Source organism: Mustela nigripes, chromosome 2 (genome assembly GCF_022355385.1).
Source record: "Mustela nigripes isolate SB6536 chromosome 2, MUSNIG.SB6536, whole genome shotgun sequence".
In the NCBI taxonomy this organism is placed as follows: Eukaryota; Metazoa; Chordata; class Mammalia; order Carnivora; family Mustelidae; genus Mustela; species Mustela nigripes.
In genome coordinates this window covers 190,556,243-190,582,301 of record NC_081558.1, presented here as the reverse complement: position 1 = coordinate 190,582,301, position 26,059 = coordinate 190,556,243, and the positions used below count along the sequence as shown (strand labels likewise).

Sequence of the window (26,059 nt, the reverse complement as noted above, 5' to 3'; positions counted from 1 at the left end):
TTCTTAAACACACACACACACAAACACTCAACCAGTCCATTTAACATTTCTCATGTTTATGGAGATAAACATGGCACGGAGAACATAGTCAATGATGTTGCAGTAACATTGTATGGTGAGCTTAGCAAAACATACAGAGTTTTTGAATCACTATGATGTTTACCTGAGACTAATGGAACATTGTGTGTCAGCTATACCTAAAAAAAATTTTTTAATAGAATTTCTCATGTTTATATTTCCTAAATGGTGCTTATTCTATGGAAAAAGGCAACTGAAACTTGGGACATAGAACTGAAATAGGATTGGGGTATCAAAGGATAAAAAAGCAGGTTAGTCATAAAATGGTTCACTTGCATAGAATAGTGTTGGAAAGCCGCCATTGAATTTACCCAGAGAAACTTCAATAGATTTGAAATTCATCCTAAGTTAGGTTGGAGTCTTTATGTAGAGCTTCATTTTTAGTCATACTGACCATTGGGACCAGGTTTATATGTAGAAGTGACAATGACATCAATCCTAGCATGAGATAATTATGATATCTGTTTACAAATTTTCATTCAAAAGCACTAACCAGTTATTATAGATCCTATAAATAAATTTTTAGTACCAAAAGTGTGGTGATATATTTAGTGTACTGGAACAGGTCAGGCCTCACAATACTTACATTCTAGTTTTTCTCTGCTGAAAAAAGATGTGTGTTTTTGGACAAGTGAATGAACACTAGGTTCTTCATTTATAGGGTGTTCTCAGGACCGAGGTCTGGCATGCAATGGTCTGAGTACATAGTAGTTCTTATTAACCTTGTGCAGCTTTAGTTCCTCATTCATTCATTCATTCATTCATTCATTCATTTCTACTCCCCAAACCCAGTAATGAATAGTAAACAAAGGAAGTTTGATTATTCAGTTAAGAACATTTTTTAAAATTTTTTAAAAAAGATTTTACTTATTCATTTGACAGACAGAGATCACAAGTAGGCAGAGGCAGACAGAGAGAGAGGAGGAAGCAGGTTCCCCGTGGAGCAGAGAGCCCGATGCGGGGCTTGATCCCAGGACCCTGAGATCACAACCCGAGTGGAAGGCAGAGGCTTTAACTCACTGAGACACCCAGGTGCCCCAAGAACTTTTTTTTTTTTAAGAACTTTTTACTATTGCCTGAAAATTAAGTTCTGGAGTGTTCTTCAGAAACTCAGGTGTCTCAGGTATTCTGCACAATTCTTTCATAAGGTTCCCACTTGCTTCTGGTGGATCAGAATGATTGTCTTAGTCCTGTTTTGAGGGGGACAAGGAGGGAAGAAGCTGCTGTGTATGGACAGCTGGATAACCTATAGGTAGAAGGTGGAGGTTGTACCCTTTTGCGAGAAAGACAGACTGGAGATTTCCATCAAAGAAATGGCTTGTAACCGCCTCACTCCCAATTTTACATACAATGCGTAGGCTGATGTTTTTGAGTTTATCTTCTTATTTTCTGAACATGACATTTATTTTGATCAGATTCTTCCTGTATGCATGTGTTCTGAGGGAGGGACTGGGCCGTGTGACCCATCTAATTTGCCTTCCAAAATCTTGTGACATGGCCCTGAGCTTTGCCACTGCCTAGGAATGAGGTTTTGAGCTCAGGAGATCTTAATTAAATTTTAAAGCAATACAATCACTAATTTAAGTATCTCTGGCTAAGGAAACATGCCAATTTTTCAGACCGAAGTATTATACAGGCATTTGAACAATGAAGAAAAGGACGATATACGGATGTGCATACAGGGGCAGTCTAGTTGAACCCAAAAGGCCTTAACTCAGTAAATACAGTTCAGGGTTACTGAGTTTTCACCATTTAAGAAAGTCTAATTTTTTTTTTTCTTAATGTAGTATTGGGTTCCTTACATAAATATAAACAAGCAAGCCTATTTGCTGTTAAAGGGACCGATAACCCACCAGAGTGGTGCGAAGATAGCTTTAGACTGAAAACATCTGAACAAAGAGCGGCCCTTCTCAGGAAGAAATCTTATCTAACTTCCCTTTGCGGACTTAAGCGGAGCCATAAACCCTCCCCACAGGGGATTTCCTGTTTGAAGGAAGACTGATCTTTAGCCCTGGTACATGAGGGTTCAACCGCCATAAATACCCCTCTGGGGGAGCTTCAAGCCAGGAAGGAGACCGCCCATCAGCACCTGGATGAAAGCATGTGTAAACGTATGTGGACAGTGGAACCTTCCAGACTTTCCCACGGAAGCCCTAAGCCACCACCCCCTCAACTGTTAAGCTGCCCCTTGCAGCCTGAGGAACCAGTCCTCCTACGAGGCACCCACAATGCCTGTGAATTAAACTTTTCTTAAAGTCATTAATTCAGACAAATAATTCCAACAAAACTAATTAATTAACCTTTGCCAATTTCATTTTCAGGCCCCAGACTCCTTACAGCTAGGGTGGTAAGGGAAAAGTTGTCTTCCTAATCCTATCCAGCTTGGTAATGAAAGTGGTCCATCTTGAATATATACCACTTCTTCCCATGATGTTAAACTCAAAGACTATAGTGTGATAGTTTGGAAAAGGGACATGTTTTCTCAATGTTGGTGTCCTTGTTTTCATAAAGAGGTTTACAGTTTGATGTCTTTTAGAAGGGTCACTTTGGAGTCACCAAGTGTCTTGCGGTAGGACTCAGGATGCATTTCTCACTGTCCCGTGGATGGGTTGAAGAAGAGATGCTACTGAAACACAGAGCAAGACAAGCAAAGGGATTGTTTGCCCTCTTCCCATATTCCCTCAGAGAAGCCGAAGTTGTATGCCTGTGAGTTTTTGTGGCCATTGCCGGTGATGCCCTGAGTTTGAAGACCTTGGGAAGTTGCAGTACCCCTTGTGGGGGTCGAGGAAGTGGGAGTTAGCCGCTTGTCCAGGGAAACCGAGCTTGAGTTTAACCCTTATGCCGCGAAGAAGCACCAGGAAATACTTACTTCGCCCAGCTCCTCATCAAAGTAGGTATGTGGGTTATTTTCAGAAAATCCTGCTCCTTGTATAACAGCTGACAATTTAATACTTTCCTTAGGGGTTCATTCAACTATTTTCTTAACATTTTTGATGACAGCAGATCTATTTCCTAGGCTGTTTTAAAGGGAGTCATATTATTACTTAAGACTCGCCCGACTTAAATTTTAGTTGACTTAAAGTTTCTAAATGACATCAACTGTATCTTACTTTGGTTCCTTAAATTCCTCTACTTTTATTTGCCATATTCTGATTACGTTGTCATTTTCCTATCTCTAAACTGTTCATTTTGCTGAGAAATAACCTCCTCATTCTGGATGTTTCAAAACACCACACATTGTTTTAAATTTAAGTTTAATGTCACCACCTTCATAAACTTTACCTTGTCACCTCAAGTGGAAATGAAATCTACTTTATTCAAACCCTTTGCTGACTGCACTGTTTATTTTTTATTTTTATTTTTTAAAATATTTTATTTATTTATTTATTTGATGGATAGAGAGATCACAGGTAGGAGGGAGGCAGGCGGAGAGAGGGGGTGGGGGGGAAGCAGACTCCCTGCTGAGCAGAGAGCCCAATGCGGTGCTCAATCCCAGGACCCTGGGATCATGACCTGAGCCGAAGGCAGAGGCTTAACCACTGAGCCACCCAGGCGCCCCTGTGCTGTTTATTTTATGTAAAAAGCTGGCATCTCTTCAACTTAATTTCTGTTTCACACTCCCATTACAATGGGTAGAGGCAGTAAATTCAGTTAGTGGGAGTAATCACTCCATCCCTCAGGACTGTATCCTCTTCAGGATTACCTAACATAAGAACACAATTGCTCTTTTAATAGCAATTAAATAATTTAAAAACCTTCAGGTTTTTTATTATTCAAATAATATTTATTTAATTATTATTATTTATTATAAAAACAATATTAAATATTATTAAAATAACATCTATTATAATATTGTTTATTTAATTATTAATTATTATTATAATCAAGCAATTAATTATTTATATTATTTAAATAATAAAAAGCCTTCAGGCAAGCATTCAGAAAGAAACTAAAAATTGCTTATGTTGTACAAAAATCTTAAGATTTTATCTCTTCATATCCTAATAAAGCACTCCACAATCCAGGATTTATATGTAAAACTGAATTTGGCAAAATTCTTTTTTTTTTTTTTAGATTTTATTTCTTTATCTGAGAGAGAGAGAGAGAAAGAGACAAAGCATGAGTAGGTAAGAGGAGGTAGAGTGAGAGGGAGAAGTAGACTCCCCACTGAGCAGAGAGCCCAATGTGGGACTCAATCCCAGACCTGAGCCGAACAAAGGCAGATGCTTAGCCAACTAAGCCACCCAGATGCCCCTGAATTTGGCAAAATTCTAAAAGAAAAAACAACAGATTTTCTCTTAATCTTTGATTGTGAAAGGCTTTCTGGTAGAAACTCCCCAAACTGTAAGAAAGATTTATACGTTTGACAATATATTAGCCATATGAAAATTAAAATCTTCCGCTCTGGCAAGAAAACACAAAAAATAAACTGGGAAATTATATCTATCTATCTATCTATGATTGTGAATTTTCTTAAGAAAAAAAGATGATTTAAAAATCAGTAAAAAGAACTTTTTTAAAGCTGACACACTGACATGCTGAGACCAAATAGTTTTACCTCTTCTTCCTCCAAAAACTTGTTTAAAATAAGAGTAAGGATAAAAAAAGAAAGAAAAAAATTAAAAAAAAAAAAAACTAAGCAGAAGAGATTGGGAAAAGAGACAATAACAGAATTTTAGTCATTCCCTAGATCTTTAAGAAAACTAACCAAGCCAACAAAAATCTCTCTTAATCATGTATCTTCCTTGAGTTATGGTCTTATTTTTCTTCTCCCTTTTAGAGCAAGAAACTCGAATAAGTTATCTCTGCTTGCTGCCCATCAGTTATTTCTTCTATCCTCACTTGAAATCATTCTGGTCATGCTTTTGCCAGAATCATTCATTGGAAAAATTGCCATTGCTAAGTCCAGTGACCAATTCTGAGTCCCTATCTTACCTGACCTATCAACAACATTCAACACAACTAATTATTTCTTCTGGAAATACTTCTTCTGGAAACATTTTGTTCACTTGGATTCCCAGACCCTATGTTCTGCTTGTCATTCTACTGGAGGTTCTTCTTCATCTCCGTAAGGTACAAAATCCTGGCAATACTAAAAGGGCACAGACCTTGGGGCTCATCTCCTTTATATCTACATACACTTCTTAGATGATCTTATCCAGTCTTGAGACTTGAAATATCATCAATATGCCAAATATGCTGATGTTTAGATCTTCAACCTCGACTTTGCTTCTGGACTCCAGACTTATATATACAAATGTCCTGATATCTCCTATTAGATTTCTGATACACAAATCATAATTAATATGCCCCAAATTCTGCTCAAGATCTTGCTCCAAAACTTGATTCTCCATAGTTTTGCCCATATCAGTAAATGATAACTTAGTTACTCCAGTTGCTTTGAGCAGATACCTTGGAGTCATTGTTCACCCTCCATTTCCCTCTTTCCCAGGATTAGAATGCTTAGCTTTACCTTTAAAATACATCAAGAATCTGATCACTTCTATTGCTACTGTTTCAAGCTAAACAACCATCTTCTCTTGACTAGATAGCTTCAATAGCCTCGATATGTCTGATGTTGTCCCACTCTCACTCCCCTCACCCGGTGCACAAGACATCCCCATTCAGCATCTAAGTCCGAGTTGTCACAAGGGTCTATGAGTTCCCAATAACTTCTGCTCACATCTCATCTGTGATCGACCTCCTCCACCATATTACCTTCCTTCTCTTCTTCTCCACCATATTACCTTCCTCTCTTCCTCCATGGGGGCTTTTGTATCTGCCATTTCCTCTGCCTGGCGTTCTTCCCTCAGATATGCACGTGGCTTACTTTCTCTCCTGCTTTGAGGTTTTTAGTCCCTAAACATTTCCCTTAAAAAAAAAAATTGTTTTCCTCAGCAATCATCAGTTATTAATTACAACTTCATGTGTTATTTATCTTACCTATTCTCTTTCCACTAGACTTTAACCTAAGAACATGATTTTTTTTTTTTTTTTTTGTTAATGATCTTCATAACCCGAGTTCCTGTATCCTTAAGAGGTTGGGGTGATACTGACAGGAGGCAAGCCATTTTACTTGCACAGATTTAATACTTGGAGACACTCTTCTAAGGACAGGTGAAGAACAAGGCTAAAAATGTGAGAAGAGTTGAGAGTCAGGATGGAAAATTGTTGGGCTACCAGATATCTTTTTTTTTTTTTTAAGATTTTATTTATTTATTTGAGATTGAGAGAGAGAGAACATGAGAGGGGAGAAGGTCAGAGGGAGAAGCAGACTACCTGTGGAGCTGGGAGCCTGATGCAGAGACTCAATCCCAGGATTTCAAGATCATGACCTGAGCTGAAGGCAGTCCCTTAACCAACTGAGCCACCCAGGCACCCCTAAATATCTTTGTGTGTGTGTGTGTGTGTATGCAGGTGATTGCCTTTCTTCCTCCCAGGATTAATTTTCTTGAGAAATGGAGAGTCTCATGCCCTCCCATCATTGCACTGCATGTTTACCTCTATTATGTTGTAGCATTATCCTGAAATCACCTTTTTCACTGTCCATCTAAGCCAGAAGATCATAAACTTCTTGAATGTTGGGATCAAATTTTTCCACTGATGCTGTGGCCTCAGCACCAAAATCTGTGTCTGGAATGATAATCATTCCTTGTTGATTGATTTGCTCTAATGAATACTCCAAGCAGGAAACGAAAACAACCTGAACAAGGTCACAATGAGAAGTTAATGACCACTTAGAAATGCAGTGAATGGAATTGTCTAGAATAACTCCCAGGGTTTTGATTGGCATGCAGGAGAGTCTGCAATGTTTCCCTTGTGATTAACTTGGAAGTGGGATAAAATCAATGAAGATTTGTTGTCAGCCTGGGGCAAGCATCTGGGGCAAGAATTATTTTCCTATTCAGGATATTACTAATTGTCTCACATAGAAATAGAAGCAAAGACAATAATTACCAGGTTTCAAATAGTGTGTTGGACTGATCAACACTATTCACTTAAAGCATGTTTTCATTCAAGTTCTCCAAACAAGGTCAAGTAGTTGAAACGGCTATTGTTAGATCCAGGTTCCTTGCAGCAGGTAATATTAAGTAAGCTTGTTAGGTGCCAATCATTCCCAGAGTTTATAACACAGGAAATTTATGATGGTCTATTCTTATATACTGTTTAGGTCTTCTAATTATAATGCAAGTAGCCCATGTGTTTCTTTCTTTTTTTTTTTTTTTTTCTTTTTTTTTTTTCTAGCCCATGTGTTTCTTAATCCGTATAAAACCTGTTAATATTATAACAAGATGGTACTGGGAGCTCGAGAGGAAATTTTACAGGGAACTAGAGAATAGATGGCTTGATTTCACCTGCTAAGGCAGTTTTTGCAGGCACATGAAATAATTTTTGCAGCTCGGGCATGACCGCTAATTGACTTAGTCCACAGTTGCAGTGGAACAGAGTGTGACTCTGTAGAACCCAGTCTGATCAAATATCACTAACAACTTCAGCAAATATCACTGATTGCAAACTGGAGAAGTGCTCACTGAGCTTCCTCAGGTTTGGGGCACAGAAGCAGACATCATTCTTTGTTAAAAAGGTGTCTTTTGCTGGGTGGTAGGATAGCTCTATTTTCAACTTTTTGAGGAACCTCCATGCTGTTTCCCAGAGTGGCTGTGCCAGCTTGCATTTAATGGATAATGTCCACAATAGCCAAACTATGGAAAGAACTTAGATGCCCATCAACAAATGATTGGATAAAGAAGAGGTGGTATACACACACACACACCACACACACACACACACACACACACACAGGAATACTGTGCAGCCATCAAAAGAAATCTTGCCATTTGCAACAACGTGGATGGAACTAGAGGGTATTATGCTGGCCAAAATAAGTCAATCAGAGAAAAACAATTATCATATGATCTCCCTGAAATGAGGAAGTTGAGAGGCAAAGTGGGGGGTTGGGGGTAGGGAAGGAAAAAAATGAAACAAGATGGGATCGGGAGGAAGACAAACCATAAGAGACTCTTAGTCTCACAAAACAAACCGAGGATTGCCGGGTGGAGGGGGGTAGGGAGAGGGTGGTGGGGTTATGGACATTGGGGAAGGTATGTGCTATGGTGAGTGTTGTGAAGTGTGTAAACCTGGCAATTCACAGACCTGTACCCCTGGGGCTTATAATACATTATATGTTAATACAAATTTTAAAAAGATACTCATTAAAAGCAATAAATAAATAAAAAGGTGTCCTTTGAACTTTCTGCATTCAAATATAATTTCTGTGGAGATTTATGTATTAGTCCTCATTTTACCCAAAATCAAATCCAGGCTATTAATTCACATTTCTTAATGGGAAATGCACTAATGAGAGGCTCTTACTTCTGATGTAACTAGCTTTGCTAGGATGTATAGAAATGAAATGGAAAATAGAGGTAGGATACGGAAACTTTAAACTGAGCTTTGACTACAGGCCTGAGTAGCTCGGTTGGTGTCCCATCAGTTCCTTAGGACGGTGTTCTAAGAGCCAACCCTACTCCTCCAGCCTTTCTTCCTAGGGACAAGGAAGACAAGGGAACCAAATGGCCACACTATCATCCAGGGCAGCCATTGAAACCACATCTGTCATGAGGCGCATCTGCCTTGAGGAGAATATGCCCAGGCCTTAAGCATATTTATAGGCTTATTTTAATTTCCTTAAGTACTTAACATCAAGAGTGCTTCATCATTGTTCAGGTAGGCACACAGGCTGAGAGAGGCTGAAACGGTTCTCTGTTCAGTCACTGAAGTGAGATCAACAATTGTTCCAACCCTCCAGCACCCAGTCCATAGTGAAATACTGGTCCACACTGATCACAGAAGAAAATGGAGCAGAAAACTGGGAGACGAAAAATTGGGGTAATATTGAAAGTGTTGGGTTTGTATTGCTAATGAGACATTCAGGAGGGAATCTTCAGTAGGCACTGGAGGAGACAGTCAGGAGATATGGTTTCAGAAGTACTGCATTGGCAAGAGATGAAAATTTCACTTTTTAATTGCCCAATAATTTATTAGAATTTAGCCATACACAGGAAGAGGTTGACTACTCAGTGTACAATGTTCCTGCACCTGGACAGTGCTAAAGAAAGTGTAATAATTAACTCTTTTTCTTTCATTACACTCTAAACAGATGACCAATATTATTACATCAGAACTTTGTGTCATTATAATAAATTAGTTATTGCAATATTAGTTATTGTAATAATTGCATCTAATGCTAAGATTTCAAGGGGACAACCGTCTTAGTAGCTACACATAGTTATCTTGAATCACAGTTCAGGATGCATAATTTCAGTAAAGATTTCAAGGGTGTGTTTTGCACTCATCTTTTTGACCAACTTTAATTCTAAGTAATTTTTCTCAATGGTTTTGCCACTGACTGATGCATTACAAAAATTTATTAAAAAATTAGTGAATCTGAGAATAAAAAGATAATTACTTTGGTTCTCAAATTCCAGCCTTCTCCTAGCATTTGCAATAGAATGTACACATACATAAAAAAATACATTATGAGAACAGAGAATTAAAATTAGAAAAATAAAACCCTCTAAGGCAAATAATTTATAGAATTTTTAACTCAAAGACACAGCACTGGGAAAACTGATGGTTTAAAATTATACAGAACTGTACATTATAGTAACATTTTAAGGAAAGTTTTCTATTTTTTTTAAAAATGAAAGACAGCAAGGGCAAGTAGGTGTCTTTGCCTTCTGGTTGGCTCAAATTGGCTGACTTTCTAAAGTTGGTATTGGGGTTATTCCTGCCTGTGATGGAAGAAGTTGCAAGAATTCCTTGCAGTTCTAAGATTTCGGTTCATGTAACAGTATTTCAAGGTAATTCTCTTACAAATATACACTCTTACTTGCTAAGAGACATTTCTTAGGTACATATTTTCTATAATGTCAATCACTATGAAATATTGTAGGGCGAAGGTGAACTATAGGTATAAGAGTTGAAGATGTTTTAAGTTGCAAAAATGTGAAGGCAAAAAGAAAGTAGCCTGATTATTCAGGAGCATACAACAAATACAGATCAAACTATATCAAGCAGTATTTAAGTTTTCATGTTCATCAGACAGAAATGGATTAATATTTATATTCAAAACTCTACTGTACTGTGTATTTATGATCAAAAGTTAAATTCAATCACTCATTTTGCTAAAAACATCTTTATCATTTTAAATAAAGATCTATAAAGTGCTATGCAACCTGCAAAATAGATATCTATAAGCATGGCTTTTCCTATTGAAGTGGGTGGGTACCCTCAATGAAAGTTACAGGATTCTCTTAATTAGCCTTAGTAAACTGTCATCATTATGTCACTATAGTTCATACGTAGCATCGTGTATGCTTATGATGAGCCACACAGTTAACAAAGTGTCCAGATAAACCATGAATTTTACATGTACTCTGCCTTCTAAAAATAAATGAACCAGAAATAAGAAACCTGATTTAAGAATAAATATTAAGTATCATATATTAATGAAATATCATTCTGTTTATTGTTCATTATCAAGATTTAAGTATGTCAAATATACTATCTCAAACCCAGTTGGCAAAAGAGGTGCATAATAAATACTGTCATAGCCAACTAATTTTCACAAACGAAAATTAAGTGAGAAGTAAACACGCAGGTATTTGTTTATATACACTCATAAAAAAAGGAAGGATCTAAAAACTAGTCCCATGATAGTCATCTTTCCTTTGGTATCACTGTCAGATATTCTCATTTTATGAAATAAACCTGTAGGAAAGTAAGGCTCAGAAGGAACATATATAGACTTAAAAGATAAAATGTTATTCACAAAGGAAACTAAAGCCTGTTTTTCCCTCTTTGTTAGGAACAACATGAGACTCCTAAACAGTTGCCCAAACCCACCACTCCGTCCAGGCAACAGTGCAGGAGAGCAGGGGGCCTTATCCACAAGGGCTCAGTGAATGACTTCTGATGGATAATTTCGTGCAGTTTCATCATCAGTACTAAAATATAACAACTCATATTTCTTGTTGACAATGTGTCAAAAATACTGTTACAAAAAGTACTACACTGTATTATTTATAAGTTTTTGTCATTCAAGACAAAAATGAAATAGCAAATCAGATGTCGTGGTATATATTTCAAAAAAACACAAGAAATTGGTCATTTAGAAGAATATAGGTTGTTGTTTTTTTTTCTAAGAAAATGAAGACCAGGGTAGACAAATTTCATGTGAACATAATGCTAATATCTTTTCTTTTTCTTACACTTTCGGAACTTTTGGCTGTATTCATTTCCTCTCTTGTTTTCTGTGCTACTATCACTGTCACTGGTTTGTTTTTGCCTCTTTCGTTTATTCGTTTGATACAGATCAGGGTCACTGGATTGTTGGTGAGTCCATTCGTAGGAGCTGGGTCCAGCCTCCAGATCTGGAGCGCAGTTCAGTGAAGACGCTGCAGATGTGCTGTTAGGAAGCGGTGCTGCCATCTCATAGTAGGGCAGCTGCAGGGCTGGATTATAGGCAGGCCACTGCTGGGGGAAAAGGACAATCATCTAGCAAAACAAGTCCGAAACATTAAAAGAAAAAGTTAACAGTTTACATGCATTACACAAAAAACTACCGGCAAAGTGAACCACGTGTTAGGACAGTGACCTTCTAAAACGGGAATGTGGTAGTTCCCTTAAATCGTTAATGGAAAGATTCAAGGTAGTGTACAGCTTATTACAATACAGACTCTGCCTTAGAGAAATAGAACACAAGCACATACACAGTTTTGTATATTTTCCTAGTAGCCGCAATACAGAAATAAAAAAGAAACAGGTGCCATTAATGATGTATTTTATTTATCCCCCAAATATTTTAATTTCAACATGTAAACAATATAAAAATCATTAATGAGATATTTGACGTTCCTTTTTCTACACTAAGTCTTTGAAATTTGGTGTGCATTTTATAGTTACAGCACTTTTCAATTTGGATGCTACATTTTCACTGAAAATACTTGATCTGAATTTAGATTACCTAAAATTTGCATTTAAAAAAGTAGATTCACATACCCAAGTTTCTGCAAATATTCTTAAAAATATTCTAATAACTGAACCAAGTATCTGCCTTTAAATTTTAATAAAAGTTAAAGTTAAATAAAACTAAAAACTGTGCTCCTTAGTCTCACATGTGGCTAACGGCCACAGGACGGTACAGCATTTTTGTCAACTATTAAGACAGACCCTTCCTTGTTTCTAACTCAAATTTTTAGCTATTCAAAGTAGACTATAGATTAATAGAGACAACATGAACTCCGTGTGTGTGCACACACACGTGTGTATGTGCATGTGCTGTGTGTCTGTGTTTCTCATCCCTACCAAGGATAACAAATGCTGGGAAGAAGAATATTGACAATTTTGGATGAGAACAGGTTGTTTTTAATATCTCACTGTAACTAAGAAAAATTTTTTTCCAAAACTTAAATTCTCCATTTTCCTTATGTTTACAAAATAAATGAAAAGGGCTACTTGAAAAGTCTGAAGCTCACACACATGTTGGATGTTCACAACAAACACACCCTGTGAATCACAATACCTGTGCCATAGTCCCACATCTGTCTCTAATAAGCTGCACTGCCTTGGGGCTACAGATTAATATCCCCAGACCTCAATTTTATTATGTATAAAATGAGAAGTTGGAAGACAAAAATTTCCTAAGTTTGCCTTTAACTTATTGTGACCATAATTATGATTTCTAAGCCAGAACCATATTACTGAGAGTCTCTGGAAATAACACGGTTTACCCTACCACTGAGAATCTATATTAAATTAAAGTTTAAATGAGAACTCTCCACTCCAGTTGTACCTGGACCACAGTGCAGTGTCACTACCATCCACCCCTCCTGTGCTGACACACTAGCCGAAGGACTAGGTGTGAGGTTGAAGATGACTGCGTTTAAGCAGACTGCCACTGGGGAGACAGTGCTCAGGGCAGCTTCTGCCTTCACCCCAGGTTTAGGTTTGAGAACTTTAGGTTCCATCACAGTCTGTATTATATTACATATTGAACCACAGGCATATTAAACTTACCATCTTCTGAAAGAAAAAATATTCTTGAGGTAAAGCTGCACTATTAATTGGAAAGAACTGCATGGGAATGGAAGATCTGCCCACAATTTCTTCATTTCTTTGGGAAGGTAAAAGAAAAATTCACAGAAAGTTAAAATCCTTTTACAAAATGTCTTTTTCTTAAAAAAAAGAAAAGGTCCTTGTAATTAAAAAACAAAGCTTCTCTAAGACAACTCAGTTAAGATTAACTTTAAACATATGCACACAAATAATCAGATAATATAATGATAATATAGTGATATAATACTACCTTAAGTCATTAGTTGCTACCTAACGAAATTTCAATACTTAAAGTCACATCTGGCCTTCTGACAGGAAAATGTTAAACAGCGTTATATGTGTATAAAGAAATAGACACTTGGATATGAAGAGAGCAAAGCAAGTCATTAGTAATCATCAAGAGTACATTCAATCTTCTATAGATTTAAGAAATGAAAGAAATATAGAAATTTTCTTTAATTTATGGTTGAAAATACCTTCACTGTTTAGCTATAAAAATTATGCTTTTTCCTAAAAGGACTGCTAATGGTTACTATAAAGTCACGTTTGTGAATTTTTTTTACACATGAATTAAGATAATAAAAATCCCTAATTTAAAAACTAAAGCTGAAGTTTCATTTACAAGTGTAGGAATATTTGCTTCTATGAAGATGTTTACTAAATTTCAGTTACAATTACTAGTTAGATTCTATAGCTAGCCTTCACTTATCTACATGCTCCACAGCATTCCACAATTTTAATGCAAATACTAATAATCCTTAGGAAAGGAGGTGTGCTGTGGGAAAGGCAGAGGCAAAGCTGAGGGCAGGTGGACGACAGGAGTAAGGTGGAGAGGTGGACATCCCATTGATAAGAGGTGAGAGCAGCATCGCAAATACCAGTGGAAGAGTAAATTTCACTAAGGAAGGAATTAGGGGTTAGTTGTTATAAAAAAGTAAACCAAATAAGCATTGAAACTACTGAATTATTGTTCAGAAGATTCCTGATAACCTTTAAAAGAGCACCTTCCATATAACAATGGTGGTTAAGAAGCATGGAGGAAGTAAGGATGTGACAACTAAAGATTTTTCAGGGAGAAGGGGAAAGAAAAATTTAAGTCTGATTTGGAGACAGGGCTGGAGCAGACAAGAACGTGTGTGTAGAGTAAGTGATAGTAAAGAAACAAAGAAAAAGTGCAATGAAATTATAGAGTGGGGATGGTATGTCTGTAGTCGCAGAAGTGCTGAGACTAGCACCATTATGAAAACAGCTGCAGATTCTCTAAAACCACTATCTTTCCTGTGTGACTCCCAGGGAATGCATAGTTGTTTAGAGAGATGAATCACATGTAAATTGGGAAGAGTTATACGCTGAACTGTGTCACTCCAAAATTCCTATGTTGGAGTTCTAACCCCCAATACCTCAGAATCCGACCTTATTTGGAACCAGGGTTGTTGCAGTTGTAATTGGTTAAGACAAGGTCATATTGGAATAGGATGAGTCACTAATCCAACAGGACTGTTGTCTTTTAAAAAGGGGAAAGTTAAGGACAGGTATACACAGGAGAACATCGTGTAAAGATCTGGGTGATGTGTCTACAAGTCAAGGAATATCAAGGACTGCCAAATTACCAGAGGATACTAGGGGAGAGACAAAGAACATTATTTCTCAGAGTCCTCTGAAGGAACTAATTATGTGGACACCTTGATCACGGACTTCAAGCCTCCAGAACTGTGAGACGACGCATTTCTGTTGTTTAAGTATCTCTTTGTGGTTATATGGGAACTCGAGTAAACTAATACAGGAACTATTTATTAAAAACAAATGGTATGAGAGGCAATAGAAGCATTAAAAAATCCTTTTCAAAGAAAGACCCGGGAAAGACTAAGGCTATATACCATGTATACCGTCACATTACTTCTAGGACACTATAACCTATTCTCATTTTTCCTTTATAATGTAACAAATACTAGAAGATAAGGTACTGCCAATGGAGTATACTGTTATGGAATATACATATAATTCTGATTTTCTACTCTAGAATTTGAGATGATTTAGTTTGTCAACCATAAACACAGAATACAAAAGTTATGACATCTTGAAGTGCTTGTCTTTCTACCTCTGCCCAAATAACAATAGCTTGTTTCTTCCTCATTCCTGAGAAAAATTAGGTATGCTTTCCCAGTAGTATGCGAGAGTAAACTCTCATATTACATACACGGCTCAATTCACCAGTCTATATGAGGTTCCCTACCAACATAGTAAATTATTCCCTCCTTTCTGGTAACATTGGCTGAAAGTATTTACTGAATACTTACTATGTGTCCGGTATTTTAAATACACGGTATGACAAAATTTGATTATCGCAATAATCTCTGAGGTATGATCCTTGTTTTAGAGACAGAGTACAGTATGGTGAAATAACTCGTCCAAGGCCATACCATTAATAAAATGGCAAAAGTAAGATTTAAGTTCACATAATTTGATATCAGCACCTACTTTTTTAACTTCTCCTGATTTCACTGATACAGAAATGCTGGGAAGAATGAAGATGTGGAACATACTGTGTTTTATTTAGGAGGCAATACTTTTCCTATAGATAAACCTGGGTAATTGCCAGTCTTCAGTAACAGATAGAAGGGTTTCAGTTACTGTTAGTCTACATGAGAATATTCAGTTCTGCTGCAGAAGACAGAAACAAACAAGATGGATGAAATGCTTGTAATAGACTCCAAATAAGCTAGTAGTTTATGGGTCAGTGATAAAACCTTGTTAGGAACAGAAAAAGCAAATCACTTGGGAGATACAGGCAGAATTTATAATACATGTTAAATATAGACAATAAAAAAGTTACTATCCTGTCAAGTGTACTACAGATAGATTCAACTGATAATATGTGGAATAAGTAACAGCTTTATAGACCAAAACGGGAAAGAAACAGCAAGTCCTCATCACGTCACCCTTGGGCTAACAGTTACGCTGCTCTTCTTGTCTTTGCTCTGCCTCAGAAATTCAGTTAAAATCTGGGCGCATCTGGCGGACTAGCCACGAAGTGACTCCTGTGGTTCGGTGTATTTGCCCCTAAGTCTCTTTGAGAGAGTGGGCGAGTAAGATTAGCTCCAGAAATTTTCCATATGCATGGAGACCCCTATTAAACCTCATAATCACACTAGCAGTAAGGAAGGCTGATGCTGCAGAAAGAACCATGACACACGAATACTAGCGTAACCAGAACATAGTGTGCTGGTCCTTTGGTCCACCTGCACCTGATGCTAAGTGTGCGGAACTATCCAGGATCTTTCCTGTTGCTTTTCACTGTGTCTTCTAAATTGGTTTAATAAATGGTGTAATTTGGACATCTTAATTCAGAGCCTATCTTTTCCATGACCTCTGGGATAACGTGCCTGACAGAGTTTTTAGAGGCTACCATTGCATCAAGAAATCAGCCAATACAAAATTTTTGAATATTTGGAAAATTATCATAAAGAAGTTCTAAAAAGTAGTACAATAAATAACAGAATGACTTAAAGTCAGAAGGCTTAATTTCAAGCCTAGCAGCTATCATTTTTTCATCTTTATGACCCTGAAACTTAGTTAACTTTTACATCTCTGTTTATTCAAGTATAAGATATGGGTAATAGCATCTCTATGATCCATCACAATGGCACCTTGCAAGCTTAAGTGATTTTACATCTATGAAAAGCACAAGGTAAATCATAAAGAAAAGAACACTAGAAATATAAATCTTTCTTACCTACTATTGAAAATATTAAAGCTGAACTTTAAATAAAAATGTTTTGATTATTAAAATATTTTAGTTAAAATATTAAAATATTAAAGCTATTTCTTAAATAAGAACACTTTTTTTTGAAATTTTTCCATTTTTTAAAATTACTTTTCAATGTTCTAAAATTCATCGTCTATGCACCACACCCAGTGCTCCATGCAAAACATGCCCTCCATAATACCTACCACCAGGCTCACACAACCCCCCACCCCACCTTCCCTCCAAAACCCTCAGTTTGTTTCTTGAGTCCACAGTCTCTCATGGTTTGTCTCCCCCTCCTATTTCTCCCATATTTATTTGCTTTATCTTTTTGAAAAAATATTTTTAATTACCTGTAGCTGTGTGAATTTATCTTAACACAGCTCTCAAAACTTTGGTTAGCTGGTTCAGAAGAGCGAGAGCTCCCTGTATAAGAAAAAGATAACAAATAACTTAATGGTACAATTTTTTGAAGTTCTACTGTTAAACCATAGAAAAATTCCAAACCTAAAAGGATGTAGCATTGGTTAAAATTCCTCAATCATATAAGGTACCTGAGTATACCTTTGATCTCCCAAGTAATATTTACAGATTGTTTACAACAAATGAATGACTGAATTATAACCAAGCTTTGTCCAAAATACGGCTGTACCGAAGAATGATACTGACATGGGACCGTAAGATACACGATACTGTGCTGTTCTAAATGCTCATAGGCTAACAATGGCGAAAATTAGTGTTACCTGCATCTTGCAGAGAATGCAAGAGTTCTTTAAACTGCACTGGCCAAAATAAATGCAACTTCCCAGAGGATGCTGAGCAGCCAGCCGGCTAGGACATGTCAGAACACAGTACATTCTGGCCCATCTTACCAGTCTGTGTGAGTTAACCAAACAGGACTTGAAAGCAACGATAAAGTCAATTACCTTGGCAAAATCATTAAAAATATAATATAAGAGGGGTGCCTGGGTGGCTCAGTAGGTTAAAGCCTCTGCTTTCGGCTCAGGTCATGATCCCAGGGTCCTGGGATCGAGCCCCATATCGGGCTCTCTGCTCAGCGGAGAGCCTGCTTCCTCCTCTCTCTCTGCCTGCCTCTCTGCCTACTTGTGATCTCTGTCTGTCAAATAAATAAATAAAATATTAAAATATATATATATATATATATATATATATATAATAAAAGAAAGAAACACAAGGAGAAACTTTTTCCTTTGCAATGAGGTATTGTTTTCTTATTACCTGTTTTTAGTCTAACAAGAGGAAGAAAGTCAACAAACAACAGATCTGTCAATAGGCTTGCATCATTTAGGGGAGGGAGACACCAGAAGCATCGCCTCTTTCAGTCCCTCCAAACAGGAGAGAGGTAGAGTGCTAGTACGATGTTCTCTGTATCAAACCCGCTTTTGACAGGTGTGTAGGACAAGGCATTTGAGGTCATTTGTGCCTGGAAGCTCTTCTCCACAGTGACTGAGGCTACTTTTGGCCAGCTACTCTTGCAAGGGCTTAGATCCAGGGCAGGATGTGGAGTATGGTGTTCCCAAGAGAATGATTAAGGCACTTACTCTACCTTCCAAACAGTAGGCATTTGATACCAAACACTAAAGTTGACAAGAAGATTAGCAAATGACCTTGATGTATTGAAGGCTAGAACTGTGTGCCCCCAATTCATATAGATTCACTTAATTTAAAACAGCCAACAGCAAATATCATAGCTACTTGCTGGCTGGTACTAAGAACAGTTTAAATTTTAATATAGAAAAGATGCTATAGGACTGGCAATACTAGTTAACCATATAACATGAATGTCTACATGTATTCTGAGAAAATTTAACAGAGACAACAGGAGCACTTTTTGGGTCTTACATTATGAAAACACAATATTTATACCTCTGAGAACAACACCATCAACAAAACACACTTGGAAGATACATCAGTGGCAAGACCTACCAAATCGATACTGTACATTAATCGGTCTTCCATATAAACGAATTCCATTCAGCAAAGCTATGGCATAAGACACCGATTCAGGGTGTTTAAAGCAGACAAATCCAAAAGTCTTCGGCTTTCCTTCTCTGTCTTTGCATATAGTCACTTTGGTTAACGGCCCAGCCTATAAAAAACTTAAAAATTATTTTCTCATAAATCTAAAGATTTTTTTTCTTACATTCAGATAAATCAGGTATATTCAACTTCAGACTTCAAAAAAAAAAAAAACCTGTTAGCAATAATTGTTTTATGTAGCTCTGTGAATAATGCATTTCCTAACAGTAAATACCCTATTTCATCACACTTTCTGGTATTTTTTGACTCATCAAGGAAACGTTCATGGTGTTAAGAACAGAAGATTTTAGGCAATAGTTCCAAATCTTAAAAGAAATGTTACCCTCTGTCAACATTAACAAAAACAATTTAGAGAGCATTTAAATCTAAGAGTAAAATACTATTTTATCTCCATACGTATTAACTGTATATAACTCAGAAGCAAACTGAAATGACAAACCTCATGTCAGGTTGAGCGAGCCTAAAAAAGTGTTCTATTGTAGCACAGCCTAATTTTTTTTTTTTTTATCAAAGTTAACAATTTTGACAAGAGAAACTAGTTTATCATGTGTTTTGGTCTAATAACCCCATTTGGTAAATATTCCCAAAGGAAAGAAATGTTTTAGTAAGTTTACAACTTTTAAGTAGGTTTTGTTTATCTGAGTGAAAAATTAGAAAGGTTCTAATTCCAACAATGGGAGGATATTATTCCATCATGTAGTACTAAAATGGAATAAAACAAATTGAAAATATTCAGATTGTATTGATAGTAAAACCTATAATTAGTAAAAGAGAGTAAAAAAGTAGAGTGAAATATTGTAAAAAACAATAAAACTAAAAAAATTACATGTCCTCCATGATAATGATTACAGGATGCACCAACAAAGACTTACAAACAACTAAGATTTAATGGCAACTGTCTCATAATTTTTAATTGATTGATTACTATTCTCTGTCAAGTTGAATAAAGAAATTGCTTTAATTCTAAAGAAAAATGTTAACTATCATCTTTAAAATGATACTATATTTCAGGGTTCAGTCTTTTTTTTTTTTTTCCCCATTTTCTGCTTTCTTGGGACTAGCTCATCCTCCCTTCTGGTTTCAAGGACCACTTCATCAACAAATCTGTTTCTTACACTCATGTCTCCTAGAGACCTCTGTATGACTGTTCTTCAAATTCAACATATTTGAAACTGAATTCATTATTTTTATCCTCCAAATGTCTATTTCAGTATTTCTTAGTCAAAGTACAAAAACTTTAAACCTGATTTTCTCACTTCAAAGGATAATCAGAAACTTGAAACTTGTAAACTTGAAACTAATAAAAGGATAAATATGCAGTAATAAGATAAATTAATTTTAATCAGTACTGTTCTATTACAGATACTAAATATATGAAATCATTAATGAACAGAATATGCTTAAATTTTATAAATTTGAAGATCTACCAAAGCATTTCTAAAGATAAATTTCAACAAAACTTGTTTGTAGTAACAATCCCATCAACTTTTAGTCTTTCTGAAGACTCAGTTCATGTGTTTTGAAAAGTCTTTCTAAAAGATACCTCACTTTAGCAAATCTTTACAGAATACAGAAGGACATGGGCAAAAATAAAAACATATGCTTGGTTGCCTGATGTGTTAAAAGAGATGAACATTTTGTTTAGGTAGAAATTATTTTTTAAAATGAGATTTCATATATATAATATCTATCTATCCATCTTGTAGATCCATACAACTCATATCGATCCAGGACTAAAAATAATGTAAGCGCATGCTTGGGGTCTTTATGTCTACCCCCAACCCCTTCACCAACTCCCCTCCTCCTTTGTGGAGGCTCAACATGAGAAAACCTTCAGGGGAAAAAGAACTATAAGGTTTTTTCTTTCAGTTTTCCTTTAATTTTTTTTTTTGTTGTTAGAGTGATAAGTTTCAAATGATATTGGGGGAAATAATTATAAGACAACTATCAGACCAGATTAAAAAGGGCAAATTCAAAAAGATGGCAAATCAGAAAAGTAAGCATAAAAGCCTTAAAATCAACAGTATTTTTCAAATAATAAGGTTTTATGTCCAGGAAAGGAAACTGTTCCTGAGGGAGGGGGTGGGGGAAGGCAGTGGACTGTCTTTATGAAATTGTATTTGAGATTAACAGAAGACAGAAATTTAGGGCCTTTCAAAAACCATGTAAAGAACACTTTGCATCGCTAGTGCTATCACTTAGTCCTAGAAACTTAGTTTTGCCATTGTCTGCCTTGCAACCTGCCCTTATTCTGATAGGGGGAAGTCTTTCTTTCTTGATTTCTCTTGATATTAGTATTAGCAGTTTTAGTAATAGTACTATCACTGGTAGCGGTAGCAGCAGCAAGCACTTAGAAATGCCAAGTTCAGGGACGCCTGGGTGGCTCAGTTGGTTAAGAGGCTGCCTTCGGCTCAGGTCATGATCCCAGTGTCCTGGGATCGAGTCCCACATCCAGCTCCTTGCTCAGCAAGGAGCCTGCTTCTCCCTCTGCCTCTGCCTGCCGCTCTGTCTGCTTGTGCTCACTCTTGCTCCTCTCTCTGACAAATAAATAAATAAAATCTTAAAAAAAAAAAAAAAGAGAAAGAAATGCCAAGTTCAATTCTGTTTTACCTGGATTAATTTATTTAATCTTCCCACCACATCATATTGTAGATGCTATTACTACCATTTGACATTTAAGGAAAACTGCAGGACTGAGATACTCATTTACTTGCGCAAAGTCCCATCGACGTTAGACGTTAAGACATTAGAGTTCATATCCCCAAACAACCTCAATATATTATGTATCCTTCTCTTTTTGGATTACCCTAGATCATGGTAATTAATTTTAAATTTCCCCTTTTAGAAGGACCAAGGGCTAGCTCTTAAATTTGTATGTTCAGCATTTTATTTCGTGTTTGTCATGTAACGGCTAGACGAACCGCTGGATGAGTAGATCACGTTAGAAAAGTGACACCTACATGTAGACCATAGGTGAGTGTTTACAGGGGACAGAAGGCTTACTCATGAAGGTCCTAAGTCTCGAGAAGTTTCCAAAAGGTCTTCTTGGCATGAAAAAGAAATGTAAGGAACTGCCCAGGCAATCAACTGGTTGTAGTCAGGATTTGACTGTCCGAATCATTAAATCTCACTTGACCATACTGGAGTAAAAACACCCTCCATATGAAAGGGTTTGGGGGAATAAGACATGTATAGGGCAACGTTTTAAAATCTATACCATTCATTTCGCTGGATGTAAGGCGTGACGGTTCTTATGACCCGAAGGAAGGTAGTGACACGGCTGTTTTCTGTTTTGCCCTAGACACCCAAGGCCCAGGTAGTCTCCGCAAAGCGGAGAGAGCTTTGGCGGGGGGTGGGGGACATGAACTGGGGGGAGCCAAGTCGCCGCCCACCCCCAGGGCTCTACTCTGGGGCTGGAGCACATATTCTATCACTTCACTACCAGCTGCTCACCTAGGGGCAGGTGTGCCCAAACGGAACACAATTATAAACCCGGGCACAGGATGCCGCGGGAAGGTGGCCGCGCTTCGGGTGGTCCAGGTGCGCCCCGCCCCTCCGGCTGTGCTTCCGGCTCGACGCTGCCCGCCCCTCCGCCGCCCCCGGCCGACGATACCTGAAGGAATAGCTCGTAAAGAATCTCCTCCCTTACTCGGGCCTCTAAATTCCCCACAAACACCGTCCTGTCGGCCTCCTCCTGAGCAGGGAACATCCCTCCGGTCTCGGCCCGAGGATGGAGGAGGTCTCCAGGCCCCGCCCCCTCTCGTCGCTTTTCTGCGCCGCTCGGAACGGGGGAGCGCAGCCGGCGACGGGAGCGCGCGCGCCAGGGGCGGGGCGAGGCTGCGGGGCCACGCCCCCCAGAGGCTTGAGGGCACCGCCCATCGCGCCTCCACGTGCGTCGGATGCGAGCGGTGACCCTGGGAGAGTGAGTGAGAATAATAAAAAAAGATTACTGCGCTCGGGGTTTTGGCGTCTAGCTTATGGAGTGCCTTCCATTTTCCTAGATACAGCATTATTAATTGACTTCGCATTTATTCAGTCAACATTTTCAGTAAAATGTCTGTAGAGATGTTCTAAGACGTACTAGCTGCAGTAAGGGAGCTCCCAGGGTAATGGGGGAAGGTTTGTTTCCTAGGAGTGAATGAATAAATCATTAGGAGTTTGAATTTATATCTGTATAAAATAACTTTTTTATATAAGATACTTTATATAAAATACTTCCATATAAAATGCTTTTTATACAGTGTAAAATACTTTTTGGAAACATGCCTAGATGTGGATGTGAAATACAACAGAGTCCTAGAATTAAAGTTTATTTACCTAGGAAGTGGGCCCGAGAGAAGTCTTTGAAAATGGGTCACAGAGGTTTTAGGTGGACACCAGAAGGCATTTGAAAATTGAAAAAACGGCCTCTCCGGAGGAACACTACCAGGAGTATAGAAAGTTTTGTGACTGATGCCTGAAGTTTTGAGGATGGAATCCCGCTTGTAGCGGGAGTCAGTGTTTATACTTTGTATCACGGCTGTACTTTGTGTACAGTGGGTGAGTAATCAATCCTTGAGGAGAGTTAGGGAAAAAAATCCTTAAAAAAAAAAAAAAAAAAGGAAGGGAGAAGAAAACCCACTCAGAATCTCAGTAGATAGATCAATCAACTGTCTACTGTTAACTTGGCTTCCTTTCTGAAGAATCCATAGGTCTATGAAAGACCCTGAAATTATCCTATGAATATACAAGTAATCAGGACGCCATTTGGCTGTTAGGAGTGGTGATAATTCACTTTGCCTTGAAGAAGGCATGAGTATAGGTGGTTGGTGGACCAAAAAAAGCCCTACTTTTCTAATGAAAAGGAATACATCTTTGGAACCCTGATTTCTAATTTAACTCTGACATTAATTTTATGACTTTAAGCAATTTCTCTTTTTGGAACTCAAGTTCTATTTCTTAAGGAGTGGGTAGGGTTAATGTAATTACAGTACTTCATTTAGTTAGGTATTTTTTTGAATGTTTGCTATGTGCCAGGCACTGTCTTTAATCCTTGGGGAGCAAAGGTTTAAGTATAAAGATATGTCCTCCTAAAGCCTTCAGCATAAGGAGAGAGACAGACTTCCCAACAAAATCATGGTTCAGCAACTTTAGTAGTCACCTTCTGTCTATATCCTGAGGTTTTAAGTCCTGTCTCCGCTTTTCCTTTCTTCAACATTGTTGTGGTACAGTAAAAGGGGATTAAGAAAACTAGCATATTGCAGTTGTATAACAAATATATGTTGATCAAGTGAATGGATACCTGAAGGTCTCAATTATGTGTAATACTATTGATTTTAAATTCATTTTATATCATAAATCTTACCCAAATGAACATATTCCTTCTTTAACTTCCCCTCAATCACAGCTGATCTGGGAGTTGGATCTTCAGGTTTCATTGTAAAATTTGTAGTGTACATATCTGATTGTGAATGATAGAAGCTTTTAGCTGTATTTATAAATAATTAACAACCATATTGTTTTGCTATATTTAAGTTTGCATCATACTTTTTTTTTTTTTACAAACAAATATGTATGATTTTAGCATTCTTATCACATCCTTTTTACTTTTGGCAGGACCTGAGTTTATGGTGTTTAGACTTCTAGAGTACTTTTTTAGTATTATAAGCTCTGAAAGTCAGCTCATGCAGTTAGCTGTTTATTCAGAATTTGACCTAAATATGTATCATTTTTCTAATTTAGGCTTACTGTATTTCCTAACTTATATTGAATAAGTAACACATTGTAATGAACCTAGCAGTAGCTTAAAAATAATTTATTCTCAGCATTTTTTGGACCATTAGTCAAATATAAGATTTAATGGATTAAATGTGTGTAATTCTATAAAGAATTAGCCTTTCTTCACTCCTATCAGGATGTTTTTACCCCAACTTCATATATTCAAAAATGAAAATGTTTATATATAATATATAAAATTATAAGCTATGTATATAAATCTGTCTATCTATCTAAAACAAGAGCTTCTTTCTTCCTTTCTTTGCCCAACTGACTCCTAGATCTTTTTTATAGTCCAGCCCAGGGCCGCATCTCCTATAAGCCTTCTCTGAACTCTGCATTCTAGATTAGCTGGCTTCCCTGCTGTGTGGTGCCATGGTTCCGTAGACATACCTTTTTTAAGACCTCCTCACTGTGAATTTCTATAGGGTAAATATATTTCAGTACCTAGGACAATCCCTGACATACTTGTGGATGTATCTTAAACAGTTGTTGACATGATACAGTTTGAATAAATGGACGTCTTTACTTTGTGTGTTCAACTACATTATGCCCAGAAATCAGTACATGCTTAATAAAAGTTGCATAGATGAATGAGTGAATGCAGAATCTTGATCAAATAGTGTTAAGGGACTCTCTAGTGGATGCTTTTGCTAAAATTGACCTCACTTTTGTCTTCACTTTTTTCCTACCTTCGTTTTTTCTTCATTCTGATTATCCTAACAATATTTGTCCCAAGTAAATAGAGCTTTTTTTTTTGTTTTACTTGTTCTAGATGCTTATGGTAAAGAAATATTTTTAATGCTTAAAGAAATAAAGTAAAAAAACATCAATAAGTCTACCATGCAGGGGTAAACATTTTGGAGGAAAACCTAACTTTGATCTATGCATATACATGTAAAACACCTTTTAGGAAAATAAATTTTACTCTACATATTATTTTATAGCTTGCCTTTTCTCCCCTTGAACTATGGAATGGAGACTTTCTGTACCATTAATATTGATTTATCTACATCATTAATTTTAATCCACAGTCCATACATAATTAGACCAATACCCCACTGTTGGACATTTACATTATTTCCCTTTTTTAGCCATTATAAAAATGCTGAGATTAACATCCTTGCTCTTATGTCTTTGTACACATGGGTTAATACTTCTGTGGGAAAATATCTTGGACATTTGATTGCTGAATCAAAGGGTAAGACCATTAAATATTTTGACACGTATTTCTAACTTACACAAAAAGATTGTGCCAAAATAAATTCTTATAAACAATGACTCCCCCATCTCCAGTATACA

At 37.1% G+C, this 26,059-nt stretch overlaps 1 protein-coding gene across 2 annotated transcripts; it reads right to left on the bottom strand.

The window, feature by feature from the left end:
• Positions 1-9,104: 9,104 nt before the first annotated feature.
• Positions 9,105-22,760, bottom strand: RBM11 (RNA binding motif protein 11). Of its 2 annotated transcripts, none has more exons than XM_059388177.1 (5): positions 22,617-22,760; positions 18,890-19,052; positions 17,296-17,368; positions 13,159-13,255; positions 9,105-11,616 (listed from the first exon to the last, which is right to left on the bottom strand). In XM_059388177.1, the coding sequence occupies exons 1-5, from the start codon at positions 22,710-22,712 to the stop codon at positions 11,329-11,331; spliced, it is 717 nt and encodes a 238-aa protein (XP_059244160.1). In that variant the 5' UTR covers positions 22,713-22,760; the 3' UTR covers positions 9,105-11,328. The 2 variants fall into 2 exon arrangements, with proteins under 2 accessions (XP_059244160.1, XP_059244161.1); XM_059388178.1 differs by having other exon boundaries at positions 9,105-11,613.
• Positions 22,761-26,059: the final 3,299 nt, after the last annotated feature.